Raw genomic sequence first — 27,760 nt, 5'->3', positions numbered from 1 at the left:
TAAATAAAATACAATGCCTAATATTCAGCCCCTCAGAACGGTTCCTAAATTTCCATGATTTAGTCTGATTCTGGAGTCTAAGGGTAGAGAATCAGGCAGTCAGAAGCCTTCAAAGAAAAGATCTCCCAAGATTTATACAAAGGAGTGGGAATTCCTCTTGCTGTCCACATGGAAGCAAGGCCTTATGCACATAGGCCCCCCCTGCTACAAATTCTATGGGAAGCCTGAAATGCCCCTTGCTAGCTTTACATTTTTCTGACATGAAGAGCTGAGAACTATGGAGGTGGTCAGGGAAAGTCTATTTCTGCAGACTGTATCTTCAGAAAAGAACAATCAGAGGGTGACAGTAATGGTATTCTTTGTGGGTAAGGCTGTCCTGTATTTGCTTGGTGTCACAACCTAGACAACAAACGAATTCAGGCAAGTGAGCTCAAATGTATCTAGAGTTGGACCCGAGCTGATGCTACCCTCCTGGAAGAATGACGTCTGAGGCCGTCTGAGTTCACCGAATGCCCCACCTCAACTCAACACATTGCATGGCCTCCCACATCCCCTCAGCTTGTACTAAACTGTGAGGCTGCCTTCTCCCCGGAAAATGTGAGCATTCAGTCTCTAAGACAGCCATGTCTCTCAGACAATTCCCTCGAGCAGAGCAATCACATGGTCAAGAGATATAGACATGGGACCCCTCCACCCATTCCCCTGACCTCTGCACCCATCTTCTTCGTGAAACTGCCTCCAGCACCGCAGCCTTCCGATAGCCAGGCTTATACCACGTGACCTGCACCCTCCCTAACAGCTGACCAGGCCAGAGTGGGGACCGGACAGAGGACCCAATGCATAGACTGAGCTGAGCGCATCCGTTTTCTTCCTGAGAAGTTACTCTGTGGAACACAAGACCGAATAAGTCAGATTAGACAGGGATGAACCCTGGGTCTGCAAAGCCACATTGAGTCGAAGCCAGATTCAATAAAGCCACGTGCAAAGGAAATTTACGAGGAAGCAAAACTTCCTCAGAGGCGGTCGGCCTGCAGGGAGGAGCTGGAACAGGTGGGCAGAGGGAAGCAGAGACAGGGGCTCATGGGACAAAGGAAGAGAAAAGCTGTATGATCACGGCGCCCATTCCTATCTCTTGTATTTCATTTCCGAGAGCTTCCCTGTCTTTTCCATAAATCCCCTTTTCATTTTAGCTATCTTTAGTGGAGTCTGTTCTTTGCAGTCAAAACTCCCTACTGATAGCAAAATACATGGGGGGCTGGGTGCCTGGGTGGCTCAGTTGGTTAAGTGTCTAACGGTTGATTTTTGGCTCTGGTCATGATCTCAGGGTCGTGAGATGAAGCCCCGTGTCAGGCTCCGTGCTCAGCATGGAGTCAGCCTGAGATTCTCCCTCCCCCTCCCTCTCTGATTGCCCCTCCCCTGCCTCGCACTTTCTCTCTTGAATAAATAAAATCTTTAAATTATTTATATACATGCACACACTGGGTGCTGGTTCTATAGAAATGACCTCTAAGCAGCACTCTCTTGCTTGATGGTAAGTTATTTCCATCACCTTCCATGGCTTGTGGGAAGGGATGGAGACTGATAGGTTTCCCAAACTCAGTGTCCCCAGTGGACACACCTGGATACCACATCACCCTCTCCCAAGGGTGCCTCGCAACTCCGTCCCTCCTCAGTACCAGCAAGGCAGGTGAAGAGCAGACGAGCTGAGCAGACTCTCCAACTTTGGGATTTGCTCTCAGGCCCTCCCTTCCACCATCAAAGCACCCACTTCCAAGCCAGCATCAAGGGCATTAGCTCCACTACTGTTATGAAGACAAGCACAAGACGTACGTCCTCGTCTGTCCCAGCGACTCCTCTCTTACAATCATCATCTCCTGATAACACTGTCAGAATAATAATAATTATAGCACCAGAATTTGACCCACAATTCTTCCTGCACACCATTGCTCCCTTGTTTCTAGGGTCTCGTTAGTCTGAAAGGAGCAAGAATAGAGTGCCCCAGGGCACACAGCAGCCTTAGAGGGCAGGCCACCGCCAGAAGAATTAAAAACTGAATTGGGGCAGCAGGGACCACGTTTCCTGTCCCACACATTAGAAATGCAGTCTGAAAAAATTACCCATCTGTGTAGATACACTGTAGGACATTGAAACTGGGGGAACTTCAGAAAAATCAGAATGTGCGTCTGTCCTAGGGGCAGGCTGAGGTGATGTCTGAGGGGAAAGACCTGGGGAAAATATCAGGTCCTCCTCTGTAGGCATTAAATCCGATTTCTGCTCAAACCAATTCCACAGCCCTCTCAACTCAAGACCATACAACAGGGACATGGCCATTAACCGAGGACGGACTCACAGAAGGATGGCATAGCAATCCGCTCCTCACGCCTTCTTTCACTCATCGCCAGCCCCAGCCCCCTCCTTCCCCTCACCTCTGACCAGGAACCAGAAGTTACTAAAGGGGATTTCTTGCTCCTTCTTGGGACCCCCCCCCCAACCTCCTGCCCTGACAGCTCCAGGCAGTGCCCAGCTCCTCTGCGTCACTTACCGGCCGACAGTTGTCCTCACAGGGCTTCTGGGAGCACTGGGCCACACGCAGGCCCATCACAGAGTCCTCCAAGTCGGTGCAGGTGCACACATCACAGCCCTCCTCCCAGAACTGGCCCACAGGGTAGACGGTACCTCGGTGGACACACACCTGCAGACACAAGGTTGCCGTGAGCGAACTTGTTCTGTCCATTTCAGCAAGAGATCGGGAAGCACCTCCTGAGTGTGGGAAGCTGCTGCAGGTGCTGAGAATACAACAGTATGTAAAACGGACGTGCTCTCCACCCACCCGGAGGGATATTTATGAAGGAGGTTTTGCCCTCTGCCCTTCCCCACCCACCAGCCTTCGAGAGCCATCGTGGGTATATGCTAGTGGCCCCTAGTGAGTCCGTCTTGGACCACAGGCTCAGAAATAACTCACTTGGCTGCCTCAATCCAGTTTCATCGCTGACTTAATTGCATTTAACTCCCTCCCATGTCACACAGAAAACTGTTCCCTAATCCTCACCCACTGAAGTCCTTGGACTTAGCCCCCATCCACACACAGCCCTCTGTCCTATTAGGAGTGGGCTTAAGGTGAGTGGGGGCTATGAACGGGTGCTCCCTTGATGCCCACAGATGACAAGGAGCAGGACAAGGAAAGAACCTGGGGCACAGAATGGAATATGCTTGAGAGACAAGGGATCCTACTTGGAAGAACTATAGGCTACAGAAGGGATATGGGAAATGAAGTTACAAAGGTTGATTGAGATTGGAATATGTAAAGCCAGGCTGAACATAATACTCAGACTTTATTCTGTAGGAATGAGGCGCTGTTTGATTAGGACCCTTAATGACAGTTTTGACATAATCCCAAATCCTCTCTCTGAAGCTTTGAACAGGTGGACACCCTCACTCACACACATCATAACTGTACGAGTATTCATAAGTCGTTAACCTTTACTGGCTCAGTCTTCCAGCTGCTGTATAATGAAGTTGAATCAGACCCTTGGTTCTTCTATTAAGAACCTGCTTGAAAATGTTAACCACCCGGAATCTCACTTCCAGGAACCTATCTCAAAAGACACATTGCCCCAGATACAAAATGACAGGTGTACGAGGATATCTGTTACAGTGTTATCAGTAACTATGCTACTATGTCATGGTATGTTTCACATAACAAAAGAGTAAATCAAAAAGGAAATAAAAGCAAGCCCTAAAAATGGAAAACAAACTGAAATATCTGATTAACTAGATAGCAAAGCAGTGGCAAGATCACACAAGGAAAATAATTATTTCAAATAACTTTAAAAAAGCCAAGATTTTGACCATATATCCCTAATGGGTTCTATTCCTAGGCTAAAAAACTGCAAAAAAATCTTCAACCTCTTTCAGTTGTCTTAAATTGTTAGCAATAGTACTGGCATTGTTATTTTTGAGACTCTTCTAGGCATTTTATAGTATGAAGCAAATAACTAATGATGTCAATTATACTAGGAAACCAGTATCTGCAACTTAGAAGAGAAGTGGTATGGGTATAAATCAAAGAAGTTAAGTAAAACCTTATAATTGGATTTGAATCTGAAATACCACTATGAATGCATGAGTTTTATCCTCTTTAGAAGTACATTTCCAAGCTCTATTCACCAAAAAGGTCTGGAGGCAATGACAGCCCATAAGTAGCAAGCAACCAGGGAGGGAGAACCACGGCTGTCCCTGGCATTCATTGTCAGGCTCACTGTCAATAATCCAGCAGCTGCAAGTGTGCCCAGGTCTTCCTGCAGCAGTTCTGGCTCGTGATAGCTCATCTTGGTGCATCTCTCCCCCAAAAGACCACTACTTGCATTTACTAGTGGTACTGTCCCTTGTCTACGATATTCCATTTATAAACAGTAATCTTCTATATACTACCAGGATCATAAGTCATCTGCTCTTACATTTCTCCCATAACACCTAACATAGCACCAGCTCTGCTAGAACATAGTTGTTGCTCAATGAATATTGGATGGATAGATGGATGGATGGACAGACGGATGGATAGATGGATGGAAGAAAGGATAGGCGGATAGATGGACGGTTGCCTAGATGAGTTGATAGCAATTAATAAATGAATAGAGTAAACTATTGACTAATAATTCATGCAATTATGTTAGTTCCTTAGCTAACGTACAAAATAAGCTTTGTAATGGTAGGGGCCATGTGTTACAGCTTACTTTAACCTTAGCACCTAGCCATACTGAGAACATGGTAGGTTCTCTCTAAATACCTCCCAAGATAATTAAATGTCCATTCAGGCTGTGATAGAATGCTGACTGCTCGGTCACCATTAAAGCACTCGGTTTGGGCAGAAGGGGATGGTTAGGTAGGCAGAGTTAGTGAGGAGCCAATGTTTGGCCATCTTCCCAGCCAGAACAAAGCAGCCCCTACCTTGTCAGGGAAGCAGGTGGTCGTGGTACAGCCACAGTCGTTGGTGACGGCCGAGGTCAGGTACCCCAGCGGGCAACTCACAGTGGAGTTGACACAGTTGCAGGCGCACTCATACTCATCACAGCACTGGGTCTTCCGAAGGGTCGGTGTCCGGTGTGGGGGGCAGGAGGGCGGGGACTCCCTTCTGCACTCATCCTTCCTGCAGGCTGAGGGGCAACACAAGGTAAAGTCCCCATCCTGCCACACTGGGCGGTGCACTCAGCCAGGGTTCATAAATATTCAGCCTGGATATAAGATCCCAGGAAACTCCAGACCCCAAACTATAAAATCAGAAATGCCCATGAACCTGGCTTGGGGGCTGTGGGATTTTTCAATCATACCAAAAAGCAGTCTACAGGAAAAAAAAGAACATTAATCAAAAGGAGAAATGTGAAGCTAGGAATTCTAATGGAGGAGAAGTGAAGACTGCTTGGGTCTCCGCTCTATAAAGGAAGGTCCTTCCAGCTATAGAATCTCAGAGACAGCAAACATAGAATCTCTAAGATCCAGACAGGCCTGGGCACACCATGGGTTAGAAAGTGTTCTCACAGGCTGGTAGCTTCTGTGATCCTAGCCCTGGCTCAGTACCTAGAACGCTGCCCCGTAGTTTTAGATCCTTCAACAATGTTGAACGGAAGAATGCTAGCAACCGTATCAAACCCACAGTGTCTTTTTATAAATGCCCATCCCCTCCCTGTGTCCTTTGCCTCGTCCCAACTTCCTTCAAATACAATGAGGTCTCCTCTGACCGTCCAGGTCTCACATCTAGGAGCTCAAGTGAGACTCCAGACCAACAGGACAGGAACCCCACTTGACATCAAGTGGGTATTCTCAAAGGAGACAAATGGAATTGTGTTCCTTGCCATGTCTTGCTTTAGCTCAACCTTATGCTCACATGACACTAGTTGGTGATTCAGTAGGTACACAAAGGGGGAGAAAACTGACAGATTTGTTTGGGAATAAGACCTAATAATGAGGACAACCCAAAGGAATATTCCTCCCCTCAATGGTGTGTGGAGGATGGGAGTAAGTACAGGTTGGGCCTGATGCTTCTCCATCTCAGGTCCAACTGTCTCTCAACACAGCTCCAGAGGGAGGTGTGTACAGCTATGTCCATGCCTGGTAGGCTGCAGCAGCATGTGGCTTGGAAGGTTCAATCAATTCAGGTGTGATCTGACCTCCTCTGCTCCAGGTGTGCCCAAAGCCCAGATTTCAATGAACTAGAATACACGACACCTTCCGCAGGCCAGAAGACAGCGGCCATGCCACACCCTCCTCATCCACAGAGGCCTTACCGCAGGTGAAGTTGGGCCTGCACTCTCCAGGATTGGTCAGGGTCATCTGGAGGCCACCTTCACAGGGAGGAACTGGGGGCAGGTCACAGCTCAGCAGGTCGCACACTGAGGCCAGGAAAGAGAGACACCCACTCAGAGGTCAGCAAGGTCACTATTGCCTGTGGCACCCTACATTCCTATTCCTGCAGACCTCCACTGTTAGGTGTGTGATGGTGATGGGACTTCCAGATGTTAGCCACGTCACCTGAACCCTCTGGGCCCCGGTCTCGTCTTCTGCAAAGTGGGGAAGGCTACCTTCGAGGGCCAGTCTCCAGATGTCATGAAATAATGGAGGCAGAGTGTCTAACCCATCGTGGAAGCTTAATCACATCTTCAAAGTGAGGAGCTTGAACTAAAGGCTGCCCCAGTTCTCTCCACCCTTAACATTCTGAGCCCTATTTGCCACAAGTTTATCTCAAGCCGCATCTCCCTCCACGCAAGTTTTCTATTTGTGCCTTATAAATTTCATCAGCATAAATGAATTTCTCAGATGATTTCATTCTTCTTTAGACCCCCGGATGGTCCCTTGATCTATTCGCTCTCCCTCAAAGATCTGCATCGTTGCAAACTTGACGCACCTGTGCTTTATGTCCTCATCTGTCCAATTAATAAACACGTTGGACAGGAGAGCGACGGGGCACTGGAGAGTTCCTGTCATGTTAACCATGATTCCATCAGCTCCGGATTCATCTCGCTACATTGTTTGTTCAGCCCATTACCCACCGTGGAGTTTGCAAGCCTATAATGAAACCCTTTGACGAATCACTTGCTGAAATCAAGGTGCCCTGCATGTGCCCTTCTCTAGAGCTTTTACCCTCAGGATTTTATCGAAAAGGCATATGGGTTGGCACGACTGTTTCTTCAATAAATCTCTGCACTGCCTCCCCTACCAGAGATTACCTTCCTTTTTTTTTTTTTTTAAATGCTTTCAAACCTTACATTTCATAATCCACTGCAGAATTTTTCCTAGGAGGCAAATCCTACTTTGCAGGGGTTACTCTTGCCATTTTTTGGGAAAAGCCAGTCAGCCCTTACCCCCTTCCTTTGGCTCACCCTGTGCCTGAGCCCACTTGTGCCTTGTAGCACCTGCCACGTGGGTTGCCTGGGGCTGGGGCCTGGGGTCTGCACCCTGGGGAGGTGCCCAGGGCGGGACACCTACCACACTCATACTCCGGGCAGCACTGCTCTGCGTTCTGGCGGAGACGGGCCACTTCACACGGGCCACACACGGGAGCTGAGGGAAAAGACCACGGAAGTCAGAGAGATCAGTGATGCTGCAGCCTGCAGCCTTCAGAATGATCCGGAAAACCAGCACGGGCCCTGCCTGCGAGGCCCACCAGGAATCCGGCCAAAGGGCCTCTGACAAATCAGTCTCCTCGGGGTGTCCCCCTCAAACGTACCCTCCAGGAGACTCTGAGTTTGAAGGCCAAGGTAGGGATGGGGTGGAGAGGGCAAGAGTAACCTCTGAGAGTATATACGCCAGGCACAGAAAAGGGGACCCCAAGTCCAGTGAGGGAAGGAAGGGTGGGCAGGAGGGGTGGAGGAAACAGACATTTGTATCTGGCCCGCCAGGTATGCAGACAGGGTGGCCCAGGCCTCCAGGGAGTGTTCCTTCCTCCAGGAGCAGCAGGGATGGGGACACTCACCTCTGGCCGTGGAACAGGGCTGCGACGTACAATTGACCTTCCGCCCACTGAGGCACATGCAGATGTGGCACGGCTGGTGAGCTGGGACCCAGGTTTCCAGGAACTGAAGGAAAACAAGTTTCAGAGAAGGCCCAGGACACTGGGGGCACAAAGCCTCAGAGGTCATGGAAGTCGGTCCCCCCACTTCCGGCTCGGTCTCCCCTCAGAGGGCAGGGCCCGAGTCGTGCCTGTCACAACCACACAGTTGAGCACATGCTGAAAGGCAGTGTGAGGTTCTGAGAGGAAAGAGCTGGAGAAGGAGGAAAGCTGAAAGGAAGCATTCCCATGCCACACAACTGGCCATTTCCTAAGCCAAAGCTGGGGTGTAGCTGGAGAAACAGATTCCATTTCTCCCTGGAACTGATAAGACATGGATGGGGCAGGAAGAGGTGTGAGGGGTGGACAGCGAGACTCTCAGACTCGTCGCACTGTCGGTACTGGGAGTGGCGGGAGACCAGAGGGCGGATGATGGTTCACGCAGCTTTCCCAGAGTTGCAGGCAGCCCCGCTGCAGCAGGGCTGTGAAGTCAGGGAGGCCTGAACTCCACTGTGGGGCTTCACTCCCCTGGCCAGTTTCCCCCCCTGCAAACGGAGGGCACCAGGCCCACCTCGGCCATGCAGACTGTGACCAGCACAGGCGGGGACCACCGATCCCGGACCAGGCTTCCCTCCATGCTCAGCCAGAGAGTCAAATTCAGAGTTAAAGTTAAATTCGCATTGAAATGGCCTGCCCCTGAGAAAAGAGAACCCTCTTGTGCTGTTGGTGGGGATGCAAGCTGGTGCAGCCACTCTGGAAAACAGCATGGAGGTTCCTCAAAAAGGCGAAAATAGAGCTACCCTACGACCCAGCAAACGTACTACTGGATATTTACCCTAAAGATACAAATGTAGTGATCCGAAGGGGCACGTGCACCTGAATGTTTATAATAGCAATGTCCACAATAACCAAACTATGGAAAGAACCTAAATGCCCATCAACAGATGAATGGATAAAGAAGTGGTGTATATATACAATGGCATATTACTCAGCCATCAAGAAAAATGAAATCTTGCCATTTACACCAACATGGATGGAACTAGAGGGTATTATGCTGAGTGAAATAAGTCAATCAAAGAAAGACAACTATCATATGATATTACTCATATGTAGAATTTAAGAAACAAAACAGAGGACCATAGGGGAAGAGAGGAAAAATAAAACAAGATGAAATCAGAGAGGGAGACAAGCCATAAGAGACTCTGATTCATAGAAAACAAACTGAGGATGACTAGAGGGGAGGGGGTGGAGGGATGGGGTAACTGGATGAGGGACATTAAGGAGGGCATGTGATATAATAAGCCCTGGGTGTTATATAAGACTGATGAAACACTGACCTCTACCTCTGAAACTAATAATACATTATATGTTAATTAAATTTAAATAAAAGTAGATAAAATAAATCGCCCACCCCAAAATGTGTTTAAGAATAAACACATTCTTTTTTTTTAAGATTTTATTTATTTATTTGACAGACAGAGATCACAAGCAGGCAGAGAGGCCGGGAGAGAAGCAGGCTCCCTGCTGAGCAGAGAGCCTGACGCGGGGCTCAATCCCAGGACCCTGGGATCATGACCTGAGCTGAAGGCAGAGGCTTTAACCCACTGAGCCACCCAGGTGCCCCAAATAAACACATTCTTAAGCAGTAGCTCAAAGGCTAAAAAATTCCCAGGTCAGGAAAGTCTTAGTTAGGGGCGACTGGGCGGCTCAGTGGGTTAAAGCCTCTGCCTTTGGCTCAGGTCATGATCCCAGGGTCCTAGGATAGAGTCCCACATCGGGCTCTCTGCTCGGCGGGGAGCTTGCTTCCTCCTCTCTCTCTGCCTGCCTCTCTGCCTACTTGTGATCTCTGTCTGTCAAATAAATAAATAAAATCTTAAAAAAAAAAAAAAGAAGAAGAAGGTCTTATTTATTGCATGTTTCCAGGTTCAGCAATCAGTCAGCTGAGAAGGGAGATCAGAGATCTCCAAGGAAAACACCCTTCCCCCAAGCTGCTGTCTTCCTCCAAGGTTAAATCCTTTGACCTTGATACCTTCCCCTCACTCAGTATGTAATACCAGCCAATGTCTGAAGAGCATATGCTCTGTACCACTGTTCTATGGTTTCTTTTTTTTAAGATTTTATTTGCTTAAAAGAGAGAGAGTGTATGTGTGAGATGGTGGGGAGGGGCAGAGGGAGAGGGAGAAGCAGGCTCCCCGCTGAGCAAGGAGACCAATGTGGGACTCCGATCCTAGGACTCCAGGATTATGACCTGAGCTGAAGGCAGGCGCTTAATAGACTGAGCTACCCAGGCACCCCTGTTCTATGGGTTTTATATAAATGACTCATTTAATTCACACTGCAGCCCGCTGGTGAGGACATCTGTATTACCCCCACTTGTCAAATGGGAAAGCTGAGGCCTCTGCTTAGGGCCATACCACCACAGCAGCGGAGCTACAATATGAACCCACAAGCCCTCTCTTTGACACCATGCTCTATTGCCTCCCAGCAATCACTAGCGTTAAATATGTTCAAGATCTCTTTCTAAGGACTTCACATTTATTCAGTTCATACTCCTTACAGTAACTGTATCAGGGAAGTACTGTCATTATCTACACTTACAAATGACACATGGAGACCCAGACAAGAAACGTGACCAGGAGGTACCCCCAGGATTGAACCTGGCATTCCGGCCCCAGACACCTCATGCTTTCTGCACTCCAGCTGCCTTTGTCGGCAATCACACTGCCTGCAACGGGCAGGTCACGCTGTCGGGGCCATGGGAGGGGTGGGGGGGCCAAAAGCCCCATCTCAGCCCTCAAACGGCTGATGCTCAAGCTGGGGAAATAGGACCCATCGATGAAAAGTTGAATGAAAGAAATGAATTGTGATACATTCACAGCCTGGCACGTTACTCAGCCATGAGAACAAACTACGCAAACATGCAAGATGAAGGGATCTCAGAAGTATCAAACTGAGTGAAAGAAGACAGGGGAAAAAAAAAAAGAGTACACACTGCATGATTCCATTTATAGAAAGTTCCAGAAAATGTAAACGTATCTCTAGTGACAGAAAGCAGAGCAGTGGTTGCCTGGGGGTGGGAGATGGGGGCAATGGATGCCTTCCAAAGAGGCCCAAGGAAACTTTGGGGACTGATGGAAATGTTCATTGTCTTGATTGCGATGATGGCTTTATGGGAATGTCCGTATGTCAAAACTCATCAAACTGTACACTTTAAATAGGAGCTGTTTACTGTAAGTAAACTATACCTCAATAAAGCTGTTTTTAAAAATGAGAAATACAAGAGCCACAGCAGGGCAGAAGAGATGTTCACAGAAGCTGGGGTGCTGCACAAAGGCCTCACAAGGCGCACTGTGCTGGGTGGGAAGGACCCGGGCAGAGGGAAGGAGAAGGAATTCTGAGTGGGAACAGAGGATGGAAGGTCCTTGTGGTTATCTAGAAGATTCTAGAGGCCTTCCCTGTCCACTTCAGGGTGTGGGGGTTCACAACATAGGCGATACTCACCCTGACACTTTGTAAGCAGGGCCCTGCCTCAGAGAGAAGAATGTCGAATAAGGACAACCTTGGTGACAGTGAGCAGGACAGAGAAGGCAGGAGCCAGCACCAGAGCCCAGTGCTCTCCTAGGGGCTGGGAATGTCCAGGGAGGGCCCAGGGCACTGGCCTCTGAGGCATGGAGTGGAAGGAGGAGGGGGACATCTCACATCTCCCCAGGCCTTGCTCTGTTCTGCCTCTTTCCTGCTTTTTGCACGGATGGTAATGCCAAGAAAATGACCAATCAAGGATTTATATTTAGACCTTTAAACAGGTGCAAAAGTGATGCAATGAGAAAGGAGAGGATCATATATTTTTTTTTCTGTTTAGGTTTTTCTTCTCTCTTTTTAAAATGTGAACTTTAGATATCTAAATTCAACAAAAAAATAATACAATTTCCCCACAACCCTGAGAGTGAAAAACAGACAACATCAGATGGCCAAAATCAGGTGTTAAGCCTCCTCTTCCAGGGATTTTTATTTCCCCAGGAGGCTCTAATGAGGCGTGCCCGAGGCAGGGGACAGACTCTATGGTCCCTGAGAAAGCCCTTTCCGGATAAAAAAGCACCCGTGGCTAGCTCTGCCCCGGTATCACCTGTCCGGTTATGCAGCGAACACGCCAGCAGGTGGCACTCCTGCACCAGGACAGGTCAACTCCAGCTGCCCGTCCTGCCTCACCTACTGGGTACCAAGGCCAGGAGGGACTACTCCCAGGACAGAACAGGAATGAGAACTGGCTGCAGTTCTAAATTCAGTAAAGATGACAAAGAACGGCCCGCAGAGAATATGGTAAGGGAAAACTGAAGTCTTCAAAACCCCAGGTCAGAGAAGGGACACAGCCAGTGGCCATGCACCACCCACCCCAGCCAAAGATCTGGGGGAAGATGCCGGAAAATGTAAGCACTGGGCCACCAGGGCACAGCAGAGACCAAGGAGGAGGAAGCACAGGCTAGAGGCGCTCTGTCCCTGAGAGATAGAGGCGGTCCTTGCTGCCCCCTGCGCAGCCCCCAACTCAGAGAGGGACAGCCACTTGCTCGCTGCTCGGCCTGGATCCCCTCTGAGCCAGCCACAAAGGCTCACGTGTTTATACTGCGTTCTGTAAAATCAACAAGAGCTATGGAAACTGGTAAATATTTTGCCCTTCCAAAGTTACCACCAGAGACTTACACCCTGGATTATTTCCCTGAAGAAAAGCTGCCTAGGCTTTCTTTTTCGCTTAAAGACATTTCATTTAATGGAACTGTTCTCCGTGTTAGATTTTTATTCTTTCTCTGCTTTGAATGGAAAAGCTGAAATCGCAGGTGGCTGATCAGATATTTGTTTTCATCCATTTAAACTACATTTTCTGCAATAAACTGAAACTGGCTTTGTTCCCTTCATAGTTTTTGATTAACTAATTTTACTGTCACTTGGTTCTGAAATACATTTCTAAGACTGCTTCTATGTCCAAAATATTGCACTACTTGGAAGCATTCTCCACACGACTCAAACACATATTCCAATGTGTTGGATGGAAGGTGAGAGGAGAACTCGAGTCAGAGGGGGTGGGTGGAGACATGAAGATAAAATTCACAAGCTTCCAGCTCTCCGCACCCTGCAGCCAAATGACACTCAGGGAGCTAGAAACGCTTTGCAAACTTCAGCTTCCTTCTCATTGCAGAATGTCTAAGAAGAGGGCAGAAACAATTTCTGCCTCCCTCTGAGAGCGCCTTGCCACCACCAGCAAATCCAGGCTGAAAGGACCACTGGGTCCTGGTACCCCATGTCAACAGTACCTACCTTTCGAGGCCAGTGGGAGGGACTCTAGGAGTGTGCAGGTCAGGGAGAGCAATGTAAGGTTTTAATTACTCGTTTTGGAGAGTATTATGGGACAGGCAGTTACTTCATTTGGCAAGTTGAAATACAGAGGTAGAGTGGGACTGGTCTTCCCTCCTAATTCATCTGCTCCACAGTGAGAGCAAATGGGGCCCACTAGGATAAAGCCCCAAAACAAAACTGGATGAACGCCTGTGCGTCCATGAACACACAGCTCAAGGTTTAGCTCGTGGTTCCAATGGGATCTAAGGCAGGGCTAGGACACTATGGGATGCCCTGGTGTCATGGGCTCAGATAAGGCTCAGCCTTATCTGAGCCTCAGTCTCCTCGCCCATTCAGTGGCAAGGAGACCCTAGGAGTTTTGGAGAGAGTCAAAGGAAATGGTTCGTTTCATGGCTGACAATGTCTGGGACAGACAGTGTTGTTATAGGAATTACTGTTTTCATCATTTTCTAGATTGGTCAGCTAGTTACCATGAGTTTTCCTGGTTGTGGTTAAATAATAGTAAGTCACCCCACCTGGTTCACTTAGTGATAAAAGTCCTCCCTGGTGATGATGGAGATGTTAGGTCTGGGGTGCAGCATCTGATCACAGAATAGAGTCTCTTTTGCTAGAAGCCAAGTCTGCTCTCCCTCTATCATGCTCTGCAGTATCCCCGTCTGAGAGGAAGGACAGGACTCCTGCACACAGCCACGTGCACGCAGACACACACTGTCCATCTACTACCAATGTCCACGTTGTCAACTTTGACACTATGACTGCCGTTGTCGGCCAAGATGAGGGAGAGTCTGGTAAGTATCCTTTCAAAATGTACTCAATAACCTTAGAGGACTACAAGAACTGATGACTCCATGACTCCCAAAAAAATCAGCCAAAGAAGACCGAGCAAAACGGCATTTTCATAGATCAAAAGAGCATACTCTTTGGAGTCAGACAGAGCTTTGAATACTGAGTCCAGTTCCCAACTCTGTCACTTACAAACCATGTCCGTGGGCAAAGAAGTTCTCTAAGCCTTGGTTCTCTCTTAAAGATTTTGTAAGTATTTACCAAGATGATGAAAGACATCCCAATGTGTTCTGTGGTACCCTGTCCAAGGGAATGCTACACACACACACACACACACACACACACACACACACACACGTTCACTCACTCCCACACACATACAAGTGCCATGGTCAGATAAGGTTGAGTAGCAAAAACCCTCTTAAATACTTGCACCATACATTAGCACATTAAAAGCTTTAAAGAATTCTGCAGTAAAGAAACCTGTTTAGCTAGTGTTCTTTAAACTCTCTTGACCACAGGTGATTGTTAATATCTTGCAAAACAAACCTTCAAAAAATGTTGAGATAATGAATATATAGGGCTTAGTACAGTGCAAGGTACATAATAGATCATAATCACAGTAGACATCACTATTAATATAAATATTCTTTTCATCCCCTCTGGGTTCCTATAGCCTTCTACTTACATGAATATAATGATGATAACAGTAGTAGTAATAGTAACATGTTATTAATACTTTGGTGTTTGCTTACACAGCTAATACAGGACACACCTGGGATTCGAACCAACGCGAGTCTGGCTCCAAAGCCATTGTGCCATACTCTTTCCCTATTCTTCAGTGATCCCCTTCAGAGCTGACCCTTGCTGCCACAGTCAGAGGGGCCACTGACTGGTGAACTCTTCACCCTACCGCCCCACGAGAGAAGCAGCCCATGAGAGGTGAAAGGCTGAGGCTCTTACCTGGTGCTGCACTCCATCCTCACCGATGCACTGGGTACAGGCCTCCTCAGGGACACAACTACCTTCCAGCATGACTTGGTTCTGGGGGCAGAAGCAACCTTCCGAGGGATGGTCCCCACAGGAGCTCGTGTTGCCCTCGCAGAGCCGGGGGCAGCCGCGCTCACAGTGGTTGTACACCAGGGATGGTGGGCATGACATGTCTACAGACAGAGAACAAGGTCACACTCAGCCCACACCAACCACAGAGAAACGGAGACACAGCCGCTTCCAAGAGGTTGATTACCCATTTTTATTTCCTCCATTTTCCATAAAAGTAGACCTGGAAGTAGGGCACCTGACCACAGAATACAGACTACATTTCCCAATTTCCCTTGCGGCTAAGTGTAATCACATGACTACAGTTCTGCCCAATGAACTGTAAGCGCAGATGTAAACTCCAATAGCAGTTTCCAGGGGTCTTTTTTTTTTTTTTTTTTTTTTAAGGGCAGCTGTGCTTGTCCTTTGTCCCTCTTCCTTTCTTCCCCCATGCTGCCATTTGGAACCTGGGTTTGACAGCTAGAGTTCCATCTTAAACCAGGAGAAAAAAGCACACCCAAGTGAGGACAGAGCAAAAAGCTAGAATCCAGTTTGAAACCCAGAAACAGCTGGAGGCACCGCCCTCTGATCACACCTGTGAGAGAGAATTTTTACTTCTCTGTTATTTGAGCCAAATTTAATCCTAATGGATGATGTATCCTTAGAAAGTTTTATGGGTCTTCCTTTTGAATATAGGTATGGTGAGTCCTTTAAAAAGACTCTTAAATTAAATAAGGAACGCACAGCTATGAAGAGTTGCCTGGAGGAAAGGTACAAGATGATTGATTCACTTGTCCCACGCTGGCCCCGCTCAACCCCTTCTCACCGCGCCAAGGCAGGGGGCAGGAGTGTCTAAGGATTTAGAGCACCAAGCATTTTCCTGTAAACGCACCATGAGTAGCCAGGGGTAGACAAAGAAATTAGTAAGTAGAGAAGGACTATGGCTAACTCGGGAACGATCATTTGCCCCTTGATCTGCAGGCAGACTGAAACGAGGCACTACCAGCTAAGAGACTCAGAATAGCGGAGCTGGAAGGAACCTAGGGGTTATCTCATTCTGAGAAGCAGAAGCAAGGTCCAGAGAGAGAACAGCTGATCACCCCCTGAGCTGGGACTAGGTGCCCAAGTCCTGCAGCCACAGGTTCGAGCTGCGACTGCTCTATGATAATAAACTCTGAGACTCCAAGAGGCTTGCATATATTGGTTGCCCTCCAGAGAAAGTCAGGGATTATATCCAGTAACTGGAGGTGCTGAAGTTCAGTGTTCTTTTCATTCCATGCCCCTTGAGGCAGGAGGCACATCTGATTTGTTGTGGTATCCCCCACATGCTAAATGATGAATAAATGCCAACTCCAAGTTAGGGAGCTGAGCTTGGGGAGGTACCTCCACTAGCAATCCTGTGGTCTTTGTAATTAAGATGCCTCTTGGTATTTCGGTGACAAAATTCCACTCACACTTCAACATCCTGCTCACCTGTGGCTCACTCTGTGAACCTCTGCTACTGGGGGAATTTCAAGTTCAGAAATGCAACTAGTCATTCTGCACTTTGCTGATACCTCTCTATGTCCAATACATTAAAGTCACATTTGTCTGAACTATAGAAACGTTTCCACTTACACAGACATTCTACACTCAAATTACTGAGACGTCTACTGTCTTATTTGATCTTAAATGGGATACTAGGTAATGGGAAAAGCAGGGATTTCAATATCACCCAGAAAGAGAAGGCCCAGAGAGGGTTGAGCAAGCCCAAATCAGTTTGCCTTCACAACTTTACAGGACACCTATGGAGACTCACCACAGGAACTGGTCCTCCTCCAGTCAACACAGACCCCTTTGGTCCGACAGAGGTGGGCATACAAGGCGATGGCCTCACACACTTGCTCCTGGTGACAACTGTCCTGTTGGCACATGGCATAAAAGGTGGCTGGAGCAAGGACCTTGTGGCACTCAGCAAACAATTCTGAGAGGAGGACCTGGCAGTGGGAGCTGCTGGAGACGGGACACGGCTCCCAGGAGATTGGCTGGCATGTCTTCCCTGGCTGCTGCAAGGTCCATTCCTGGACGAGCACTCTCCAGTCCGTGGTGACTGTGCCATCCCTGAGCACAAAGTCATTGGCTCCGTTCTCATCACATATCCCTAGATGGATAGGAAAGGCAAGTTTGGTAGCCCTGGGTGCCCACGTATTGATGCTGGAGACCTGGTCATTCTCCATGTTCACCAGCATCTGAACCTTAAATCAACTGGACCCAGACATACAAGCAGCCAAGAGACCTGAGACCAGAACAAAGGAGAATGTTCTCACCACAGAGACCATACGTCTTTGAAGCAAAGGTCCTGGGGCTCAGCTGCAGCTGGAACTCATTGTTTCGTGGAGTGAACGTGAAGATGTGGCCAAGATGGTTGAATCTGATCTCATACATGATGGTGCCGTAGACATTGACTTCCATATCCCCACCCACGTATGGGATGGGGACCAGTCTCCCATTCACTGTCAGCTGTCCAAAGAAGGAAGTGACTTATCAGTAGTCATAGCAGTAAGAATCCTAGAATTTCACTCTTAGCTTCTTCCCGAGGCTCCTGACACTCCCTACGCTTCTGCCACACTCAACTCCAAGGTCATCCACAAACTCTGATATTTGCCAGTAACTCTTCTAAGATAAAAGGGCTTTGCACAGCTTAGCAGAACAGATTATCAGAATCCTATACAGATGGCCACGCTCTTGGAACCCGAAAGCCCAGGGGATAAAGCCAGCCTTGAGTCTGTATGCATTCAGCAGGGAAGGATGACCCCTCCCAGACGGGCTGAGAAAGTTGCCTTTTGCCAACTCAGGGGCAGTGTCTCCAGGAGCATCTCACGAAACTATGTTAAGTCCATGTATGTATGTATGTATGTATGTATGTGTTTTGGGTCACTAGCTCTTTGGAGGCCCACTATACATCAAACCTATTTTTAAAAAGGCAGTCATGTACCACAAGGAACATAATTTTTCATGTTAAAAATTTTGGAAGCCTTTTTTTTTTTTTAATTTTAAAATCTGGGGCTGTGAGTTGCTCATTTAGTAAAGGCCTGGCTACGATTTTTCACTAATTAGTGTGTATATTCAGGAATTCTTACAGAATGAGAGGAGCTAACCTACCAGTTGTTTTCATCTCATGAAATACTTACAATTTCTAAACGAACAAATAAATAAGTTCACATCATGTAACCTTTTGTGAATATTTAGTCAAACATTTATTTTTACCAGTTTTTCAGTTTTCTTTTTGAATTCTGGAGCCATACATTTTGTTTAGGCCCTAAATATTTTCAAAGGCCCTAACTGAGGCTCAAAATATTCTCCTTTGGGAAGCTCACAGGCCCTAGGCGTGGGGCTCATAGTGCCTGCTGGGTAAACAGCCAACCCCAATCTTCTACCAGCAACTGGAAACCAGCTCTGTTCTTGTGATTTAAAGCTACCTAAAATTGATCCTTTCTTCCAAATATGGGCCAGAACAAAGTGAAATTGTGCCACCAGGGAGATGGGAATGAGCCCCTCCTAAGAAGGGGGTGCTCTACTGGGGAGGCGGAGTTCCTAAAAGACACACCAGCTAAAACCAACCACCAGCAGAGGCTTCTTCGAGGTTCTGCCGCTGCCTTGCACAGGACCCAGAGAAAGCACCTCTCACCTGCATATCACTGTGGAGCTCAACCGAGAGGCCGTTGTGCTTCACCTCGATGGATTTCATGCAGGTCTGCCTCACCCCAAGGCTGCAGGCCCCATTATGCAGAATCACCTCCAGGTCCTGCTCCGTGTTTTGAAACAAGACGTACGAACAGCTGCCAGTCAGCTTGAAATTCTGCCCATCAAAGGTCACAATGTGCCGGGTAGAGCTGCCCATACACACACCTGGACAGGAGAGCAAAGGATGGGTGTGACGTTCTCCCAAACTCCCATATGTGCAAAGAGGCAGAGGCAGGTGTTACCAAGCTGCGCACAGTTAACAGAGCTGAGAGCTGAATGGGCCCCTTGAGGTCCTGCAGTCTTAACTTCCTCCTTTTTACGGAATACGAAAACAATTCTAAGAGAGTATCTTAGGTAAGTGATCCTTGGCCAGTAAATATTTTTCTAGAAAACATTTAGAAGGACAAGTATCACATTAAAAAAAAAAAAAAAACCATGGAAAATTATAGAACTGTACTTCCAAAAAACTTCAGCGTGCGAAGTGAATGATCTCTACAGGGACGCCTTGGTCCAGGAAACAAAGTTAAGTCTCAGGGTTGTTAGGACTTGTTGAAATCATGAGGAGCTAAGCATATCATGAGCTTATGAGCTCATTGTAAAGAAAGTTCACCTAAAGACACATGTGTCCTCTCAGCTGCCAAGTTTCTAACGGTACAAGAGGCCATGTTGACTTGATCCTTTAAGAGATCACACAAGAGGAGTATTTCTGAAGCCAAAACAAATGATTGGGTCTCAGCACTCCCTCATTTGCCACTCATTCATTCACATGGCCAGCAAATTCTCAAGGTTTCTATTAAAACACCACCTGGGAATACTAGTCATTTTGCATCTGCCTAAGACCATTCCATAAAAATGCCTCCAGGGAAGGCACCACCGCCATGTGTGATTTGAAAGTTAATCTTGGACTGAAATGAAGCTGGAGAACCATGGCCACAGCTACGGTGGTGGTTAAATAAAGCCCGAGAAGTGAGAGGCAGACTCAGGGGGTCAGCGAGAAGATGCTCATGTCCTTCACTCACATAAGATCTAGGCAACCTCCACCTGCACGAGTGGCCAACAAGTCAAGCAGCATGGCCACCAACAAAGGAAGGGGCTGGATGCACCAGCTGTCAGAGCTGAGCTGCCTGCCAGGAGCTCTTCCACTCAAAATCTCCTGCGTCCTGAAGCAGACGGTCCCTTCCAAGCGGCAGTACCAAACGCCATTGGGCCACTGACAACCACGCTGCAAGTGGTCCCAAGACTCCAGCTGTGAGGAACATCCAGCCTTAAGGAGATCAGCCCCAGCTCCATCAGGATGTAACAAGTCACAGGCAAAGAAACGGTGTTAGCTCCCGTGCGGTAGGTCAGCGAGAGCGGCTCTGCCCACCATCACATGAAATGTTACAGACAAGTGGGTACTTGCGAGCCAGAGAAACCCAGGATTGAATTCAGCTCCCACCCCGTGACTGCACTGTGATCTGGGATAAATTACTCCACTTCTGTGATCCCCTCCTGTCCCTGCTGCGCTGCGGTCTTTGAGCTCATAGAGAGGATTTCCAGGCTATGTTTTTAAGCAAAAAAGGCAAAGCCCATTTGTGAAGAAGGATAAGCCTGGCATGAATGAGATTGGTGGCTGCATGAACGTAGGTGGAAGTGAGTGGAAAGGACATAGGAAAGGGAGCAGTGGGTGACGCCTGCATTAACCTCTCCGTACATCCTCACATCTGGACCCACGTTAGTAATTCACGTACTGAAAACAAATGAATAAAATCAGCAAGGACGGGGATGAGGGAAACCCAAAACAGAACAAACAGAAGCAAATTAAATTCATGATCATGAATAACATAACTGTAGGGAGCTGTAGGGAGGGGAGAAACTCACCTAAATAACTTTGGGGGGAAACGGACTATGTACTCAAAGGCAAAAGGCAAAAAGAATTGTGTGTGAATATCAGACGCTAGTAGGTAGATTTGTTTTCTACCCGGGCGTTGGTTAGCAATTCCGCAACTAATTTATGTGTATTCTGGGATTAAGCCAACATAGAAATATATTGTGCATAATGAGAGCCAGGCCCTTCGCTGTGTGAGAGAGGGACCTGGGGATGTCAAAAGGATGTGAGTCCCAACAGAAAGTACTCCCAGTAGCCAAATCTGGGACCAGCTGATGAAGAAAATAAATAATGTTAGGAATTGATCCTACCCCCTAAAATAAAGTAAGAACCAATGAGTCCATATTAACAAATAATTAATTGAATTAATAAATGACAGAGAAGGAAAAGTTCTTCCTTTCAGTAGAATTCCAACTAGTAAATGTGGAAGGAATGACAGAAATAAAAAATCCCTATTTGGCAAATACTACAAAAAAAATTGTGTCAGGTAAGGATCACCTATGCATAGTACACTCAGTGGGTAAAAGCATAGTTCCATAACTCCAAAATGTCTCTGTATATGATCATTAGTAATTGCAAGGAGGAAAACAGTAACTTTACAGTGGAAAATCTGGTAAATACCACCTAAACCAAGCGATCAAAATTAACAGCACCTGTAACAAAGCAAATTGATACCATGTGCCTCCTCTTGATAAACCAAGAAAGACACAATATGTCTTCTGGGTTATTCTTGACTACATGTATAACCTGGCTCTAACTCAGATTGAGGGACATTCTACAAAATTACTAGCCAGAACTTCTCAAAAAAGGTTAAGGTCATAAATATCAAAGAAATACTAAGGATCTGCTACAGATTTAAGGAGACCTCAGAGATATGACAACCTAATGCCATGTGATTCTGGGTTGAATCCTGCAACTAAACAAAGGACATCAGTGGGACAACTGAAAAAAACTAAGACTTTTATGGATGTATTTTACAGAGGTTAATTCCTGACCATGATCATTACACTGTGACTATGTACGATACTACAGTCTGGGTAAGGATATACAGGAATTCTTTGTCCCGTTTGTGCAAACTTTTTTTTTTGTAAATCTGAAGTTATTCAAAATAAAAAGTTTTAAATGTGCCTATTTTAAATGGCTTTAATTTAAGTTTTTTAATCCCTAAAAAAAGAGCCTAAATCAAGTTTTACCACTACTGACAAAAGAGAACGTAAAGAATAAAAAAAAAAAGTCAAGGGTTTAAAAGGAGTCCAGAGGGGTACTGAGGGACTGAATTTAAGAAATTTGTTTGCAGGGACGCCTGGGTGGCTCAGTTGGTTAAGCGGCTGCCTTCGGCTCAGGTCATGATCCCAGCGTCCTGGGATCGAGTCCCACATTGGGCTCCTTGCTCAGCAGGGAGCCTGCTTCTCCCTCTGCCTCTGCCTGTCTCTCTGTCTGCCTGTGCTCACTCTCTGACAAATAAATAAATAAAATCTTTTTTTTTTTTTTTTAAAGTGGAAACATTTTTTTTTTTTTTTAAAGATTTTATTTATTTACTTGTCAGAGAGAGAGAGAGAGAGAGTGAGCACAGGCAGACAGAGTGGCAGAGGGAGAAGCAGGCTCCCTGCAGAGCAAGGAGCCCGATGTGGGACTCGATCCCAGGACGCTGGGATCATGACCTGAGCCAGAGGCAGCCGCTTAACCAACTGAGCCACCCAGGCGTCCCATAAATAAATAAAATCTTTAAAAAAAAAAAAAAAAAAAAAAGAAATTTGTTTGCACAAAGCTCCTATTGTGTTGTGAGCCTCACACCCCTAGGTGCCCCACTAGGGACAAATGGGACACCTGAGCCTTATGAAAAGGACTTTCAAGAGGCCCCTCCCAGAGATGGGTTTGCATCCCACAAGCAAGACACACACCTGTCCTGGGGGCAGGCAGCCCAAACTGGGATTAGGGAGCTGTTTTAACTCTAATTCAAGTTTAAGGTTCTGATTCTTACACGGGAGAAGGCACCTAATTACCAAATTGAGAGTTTGTTTTTATAACATAAAGGAACTATAGAACTGTTTACGAACAAACAGAAATGACATGAGGTCTGGTAGCATTCTCAACCAGTCCCAGGAGATCATTTCACCCACTAAATAAATTGTCAAGGGAGGGTGGGGTATAACATACAGTTTTGCTTTTATCCCACTGGTTGTGTCTGTTCAACACAGTAATTACAGTGAGTGGGTACCGCCAAACACAACCATTTCTCCCAGCCACGAGGCAGAGCACTAACCCATCGCCGTGGATGAATGTCCTCCATGGGTCTGCCTGTCCTCCTCTTACACCAGGCCACTGTGATAGCGTACCACAGCACCCAGCTCCCATACAGCTCTAGGTGTGAGCAGAGAGTTTTCTGGGGGCGTCACTCTCACTGCTATACTTCTCCAGCAAAGACTCCTAAAGGCTGACTTGCAAATAGCCAGGCTGAGCACTGACCTCAGAAAATCAGTTCTTCCTTCTGGTTATGCCTGATCCAGGGGAAGTGCTTTTCAAAGATACAAAAGGAGAATAGTGATCCCTGGAACTGAATGAAAATACGTCCAAGGACACAAGGGGGAAGGAACATGGGTGAAGGGCACACGCTGCATGTAGTAAGGAGGGAAAGGGCTTCTGGTCTACATTTCTGCAGAGCCACGCTAAAAGCACGGCCCTTATAACACCGTCCAGGCTGGTGAAGCAATGGACTTACAGGGGCAGGTCCAGCGGCAGCCACAGGTCTCCTCTACCCTGAGGGGGGGCTGGCCATTGGGGCATGAGGGCCTTGGACCCCGGTCACAGTTGACCCGATGACTCTTCAGCAAGGTCTGGCCATCTGGCAGGCAAGTCACTGTGTGGCACTGGTCTGGCAAGGTCCAGACGTCCCCAGGCTGCAGAAGAGAGAAGCAGATTCAGGAAGGCATAGGCTGAGCCAGTCCAGCCCTAAGCCCATCAACTGGGCAACTGACCCTCTCTGAGGACACAGAGACTAGGATGTGGACGTGGGCCCAAGCAGCAAGGATGCAGAACACAAGATTTACAGGTGGAACCCCCCCCCCCCACCAAACAAGCAGGACATAATGGTAAGAGGGAGAATGGAACCAAGATAGAAAGAGGAACAAGGGGAAAAAAGCACCCCAAATACTCATTCCTGATCTTTCTTTCAGTCAGCTGAAAAGAACTCACCCTCTTCTCATTCCCGTCCTCATCCACACAAACTCTAACGAACCCTGAAACAGACACAAATAAGATCTGAATTTCCACCCATTATGCAGAAGTTCCAAGCCATTCACGATGTCTGTTCATCCTGGGCTTGTCCATGAAGTGGACTTCACTCTGCAAAGGATTTAGTGGGTTTAACCATGGGATGCTGGTCCACCGGGGGGCCCTGCGGTTTTTCTCCTACATGTTTTGTGGTTCTTAATAATTATGGTGCTAACAATATCAAGAACACAGAAATCCCTACAGTGCGTGAAGCCTCTCATGGTCAGTAACTCCTTTTCCCATTTCATATGTAGATCAGGGCCTAGTGAGGGGAAAAGGAGAGGAAATGAGGTAAGATCCTCCCAAATCTGAAAGAGATCTTTAAGAGTCCTGCCAGGAGAGGTATCTTCCAGCAGGAAAGGGCAATAACTCTGTAGTAGGTATTGGCTCACAGCTAGCTACTTTAGGAAAATAAATAAAAACAGGCAAAAAAAAAAATCACATATGGAAAAAAATATCTAACTAAGTCAGTATAAACTATGGTACTTTGATATTAGATTTTATGTTGCTCTTTCCCTAAGGCCCTGTATATGCATGCTGAGGGTGAATATACGGAGTGAAAAGAAGACCATGGTCTGTGGGATGCTGGTTTCCCTGCTTTTGTCTTACACTTCTTTGTCGAAGATCACTCTGCACTAGTAAGCACGGGCTGTCTCTGCTAAAGTCCTGATGGACAGGTAGGATGCGAGGAGGGCCATACCCAGAGAACTTTCTGGTAGCCCCTTCCTTGGGCATTTGTCGTATGAACTTTCCATGAGCAGGGACTTAAAGGCCCTAGTCTATGTAACAGTCTTCATCAAGGCCAGAGCCTGCCTGGCCAACCTCAGGTCTTTAGAACGGGTTTTGTTTTTGTGTTACAAGGGGCTAAGAAAGGCATGAGGAGACTCACCAGAGCACAGCTTGTGGAAGAAGGAATTTCCCAAGGTGGCCATGGTGGAAAGGTCTTCGATTCGCTGGAGCCTCAGCACATTGGAGCCAGCGTTTGGGCCCGCCAGCCTCCTCAGCTGGGCCTCATCATACCGATCCCCAATTCCAATGGGAAACACAGTCACTCCTGGGGTTAGCAGAGGAACGAGAAAGGGTCTGTATCAATCTGCTTTGGTCAGCTGGGACCCAAATGGACAGCTGTACCCAACATCTGTACAGAGCCTCGTGTTTTCCAGACGGGTCACATAAACCGACCCTGGGAACAAGACATTCAGTCAGTCAACCAACATTAATGACGCCACTCTGTCAGGCACGATTCTAAGCAATGAGGACACAGTGAGCTGAGCAGATGAAGTCCCTGCTTTATGGACCTCACACTGGGCAGAGACAGACACGAAACCCAAAAGTAAGTAAGTACCCCATGTTTCAGATATGTATGAGTGCTTAGGAGAAAAACAAAATGGGATATGAGGATGGGAGTGCCCAGGGGTAGGAGTGGGAATTACTGTTTCTTGCAAGGTGGCTGGAGAAGCATTTGGTGAAGAGACCAGGGACCTGAAGTAAGGACCGAAGGAGCCTCGAGGATATCCCAAGCAGACAGAACACTGAGCACAAGGGCCGGAGCAGTAGTATGAGTGAACGTTCCGGGGCGGCCGAAGTAAAGCGAGTAAGAAAGGGGGTGGGGCACAGACCATGCAAAGCTTCATACGACACATAAGGATGTAACCTGTTCTCTGAATGAAATGAGAAGCCAGCCAAGACTGTGGAGCTGAGGAGTGACATGGGCTGACCAATTTTTTTCAAGATTTGTTTATTTTAGAGGGGGGAGGGGCAGGAGAGGGAGAGAGAGAATCTCAAGCAGACTCTGCACTGAGCATGGTGCCAGACATGGGGCTCGATCCCACAACCCTGAGATCATGACCTGTGCCGAAATCAAAAGTCAGGCCCTTAACCAACTGAGCCACCCAAGCGCCCCTGGGCTGACCCATTTTTAAAGGGTCGCCATAGCTGCTATGTTGATGATGAACTACAGGGGGTTTTATAAACTCCCCTTCATTCATTCAACAAACATTAGATGGCCTCCTATTTTGTGCACCGTGCACAGATGACAGGAAAATAAGCAAGCTGTTGCCCTGGCCTTCCAAGACCCCCAGGTTCGGTGAGAAACAGCTATGCAACAAACAAACACAGTGTGACTTGCACCTGCTAGTTGTTCAGATGAGGCACAGAAGAGGGAGTGAAGAACTCTCTTAGGAAGACATCAGAGCAAAGACAACTCCAGAGCGGGGTATTGAAGGATGAACAGGTCTCCAGGTGGCCATGAGAGGACTTAACATGATTCCACTCACCCGGGCCTCCCTGGGCACGATGCCACCTGCCCTGGCTCATGTTCCATGGCCACTCACAGCACAGGTTCGCATGGGGCACCAAGGCTGGGTCATGCCCACACCTGTCCCCTTCCTGAAGCTGCACCCTTTCTCTTGTCCGACCAGCACCCCACCCATGCCTGTTAGGGTTGATGGTTCCCACGGCCCCATAATGAGTCACTCTGGCCTCAGATGTGGTGAGAGTGGGGACAGAGCAAGGACACCACCTCAGAAAGGAAAGGTGTGGCAGTCTGACCCAGCCCTGGACTCACAGGGAAAAGGTGGAGAAATTATAGGTCACAGCAGAAAGCATGCAGATCAATGAAGGACAGATGCGTATTTATTACTGTCGGGTTTCCAAGTAACACGGGGATTGGGCCACTTCCTGCTGTTTGAAACCAGGCCACGGGTGGCTCTGTAGCACTCAAACATCCAGGCCACCTGCAAGCACCCCCAACCCCGGACCCACTCTCAGTGCTCTTGGGGTCCAGGAGAGTCTCAGCATCAAACACCGGACACTTACGGTTGGATGTGGCGGCATCGGCTGCAGCCTCCACCGAATCTGCGGAGACATCAGTGACAACGATGACCACCGCCTTCGAGGCTCCGGGCCGGGCACCATGCACTTCAGAGGTGATGTACCGCACAGCATAGTCCAAAGCACCCCCTGCCAGTGGAAAACAGACCACGCCAAGTCAGTCCCGACTGCAGGAACGTCAGGCAGCCCTTTTCATGGCAGATCCTTAGGTGGTCAGAATGGAACGATTCAGAGGCAGGGAAACACACACGGAGATCCCGAAGAGCAGCAAGGCCTGTGCGCTTTCCCGGCAAGGAAACTAGCCCAACGAGCCAAGGGACCGGCCAAGGTCACTCAGTCCCAGAGGCCTGGAGTTAAGACCGGATGGAGTTCCCGGCCACCGTGGCAGGTTACCGATGTGGCTGAGGCCTCCTTCCCGCTGCATGAGGTCCACGTGGCTCAGGAGATGGGCTTTCTCGTAGGCCACGTTCCACGGCACTGCAGCGGTGGTGGTGCTCCCGTACTGCAGCACTGAGACCTGTGTGAGCTGGGGCCCTGGCGGGAAAGACAACGTGGGAATCACACTCTGGATCGGGCAGGGCCCCCCAGGATGCACCACCCGGGGCATCACTCACCTATATTAGCTCTGGAAATGAAAGCCTTGGCGAAACTCTTCATCTCCTCGAAGTAAGAAGCAGGAAAGCTGGAGGAGCCGTCCAGGAGGAGGGCCACATCCAGGGGCTGGCTGCAGTCTGCCAAGAGAGCAGAGGGGGAGCACACAGGGGCCAGCAGGGGGGCTGGCATCAGGCCCCCCGTGGCACCCAGCACATCCAAGGGTGAGCAGGATACTGCCGGCCGCGCAGCACCACAAAGGGGAGGGT

At 48.0% G+C, this 27,760-nt stretch overlaps 1 protein-coding gene across 1 annotated transcript in view; it reads right to left on the bottom strand.

The window, feature by feature from the left end:
- The window catches only part of VWF (von Willebrand factor), a gene marked incomplete at its 5' end in the record, with an annotated part of 133,092 nt that overhangs the window by 15,290 nt on the left and 90,042 nt on the right, over positions 1–27,760 (bottom strand). Inside the window, 15 exons of the mRNA XM_080812067.1 lie at positions 2,543–2,692; positions 4,948–5,153; positions 6,282–6,386; positions 7,480–7,554; positions 7,967–8,069; positions 15,134–15,333; positions 17,007–17,348; positions 17,515–17,707; positions 18,876–19,096; positions 23,518–23,695; positions 23,991–24,034; positions 24,958–25,122; positions 26,886–27,029; positions 27,294–27,434; positions 27,515–27,631. Coding sequence (XP_080668193.1) covers positions 2,543–2,692; positions 4,948–5,153; positions 6,282–6,386; positions 7,480–7,554; positions 7,967–8,069; positions 15,134–15,333; positions 17,007–17,348; positions 17,515–17,707; positions 18,876–19,096; positions 23,518–23,695; positions 23,991–24,034; positions 24,958–25,122; positions 26,886–27,029; positions 27,294–27,434; positions 27,515–27,631 — 2,384 coding nt within the window. The remainder of the gene's footprint in view (positions 1–2,542; positions 2,693–4,947; positions 5,154–6,281; positions 6,387–7,479; positions 7,555–7,966; positions 8,070–15,133; positions 15,334–17,006; positions 17,349–17,514; positions 17,708–18,875; positions 19,097–23,517; positions 23,696–23,990; positions 24,035–24,957; positions 25,123–26,885; positions 27,030–27,293; positions 27,435–27,514; positions 27,632–27,760) is intronic.

Source organism: Martes martes, assembly GCF_963455335.1.
Source record: "Martes martes genome assembly, chromosome: 8".
Taxonomy (NCBI): Eukaryota; Metazoa; Chordata; class Mammalia; order Carnivora; family Mustelidae; genus Martes; species Martes martes.
This window is presented reverse-complemented; position numbering and strand designations above follow the sequence as displayed.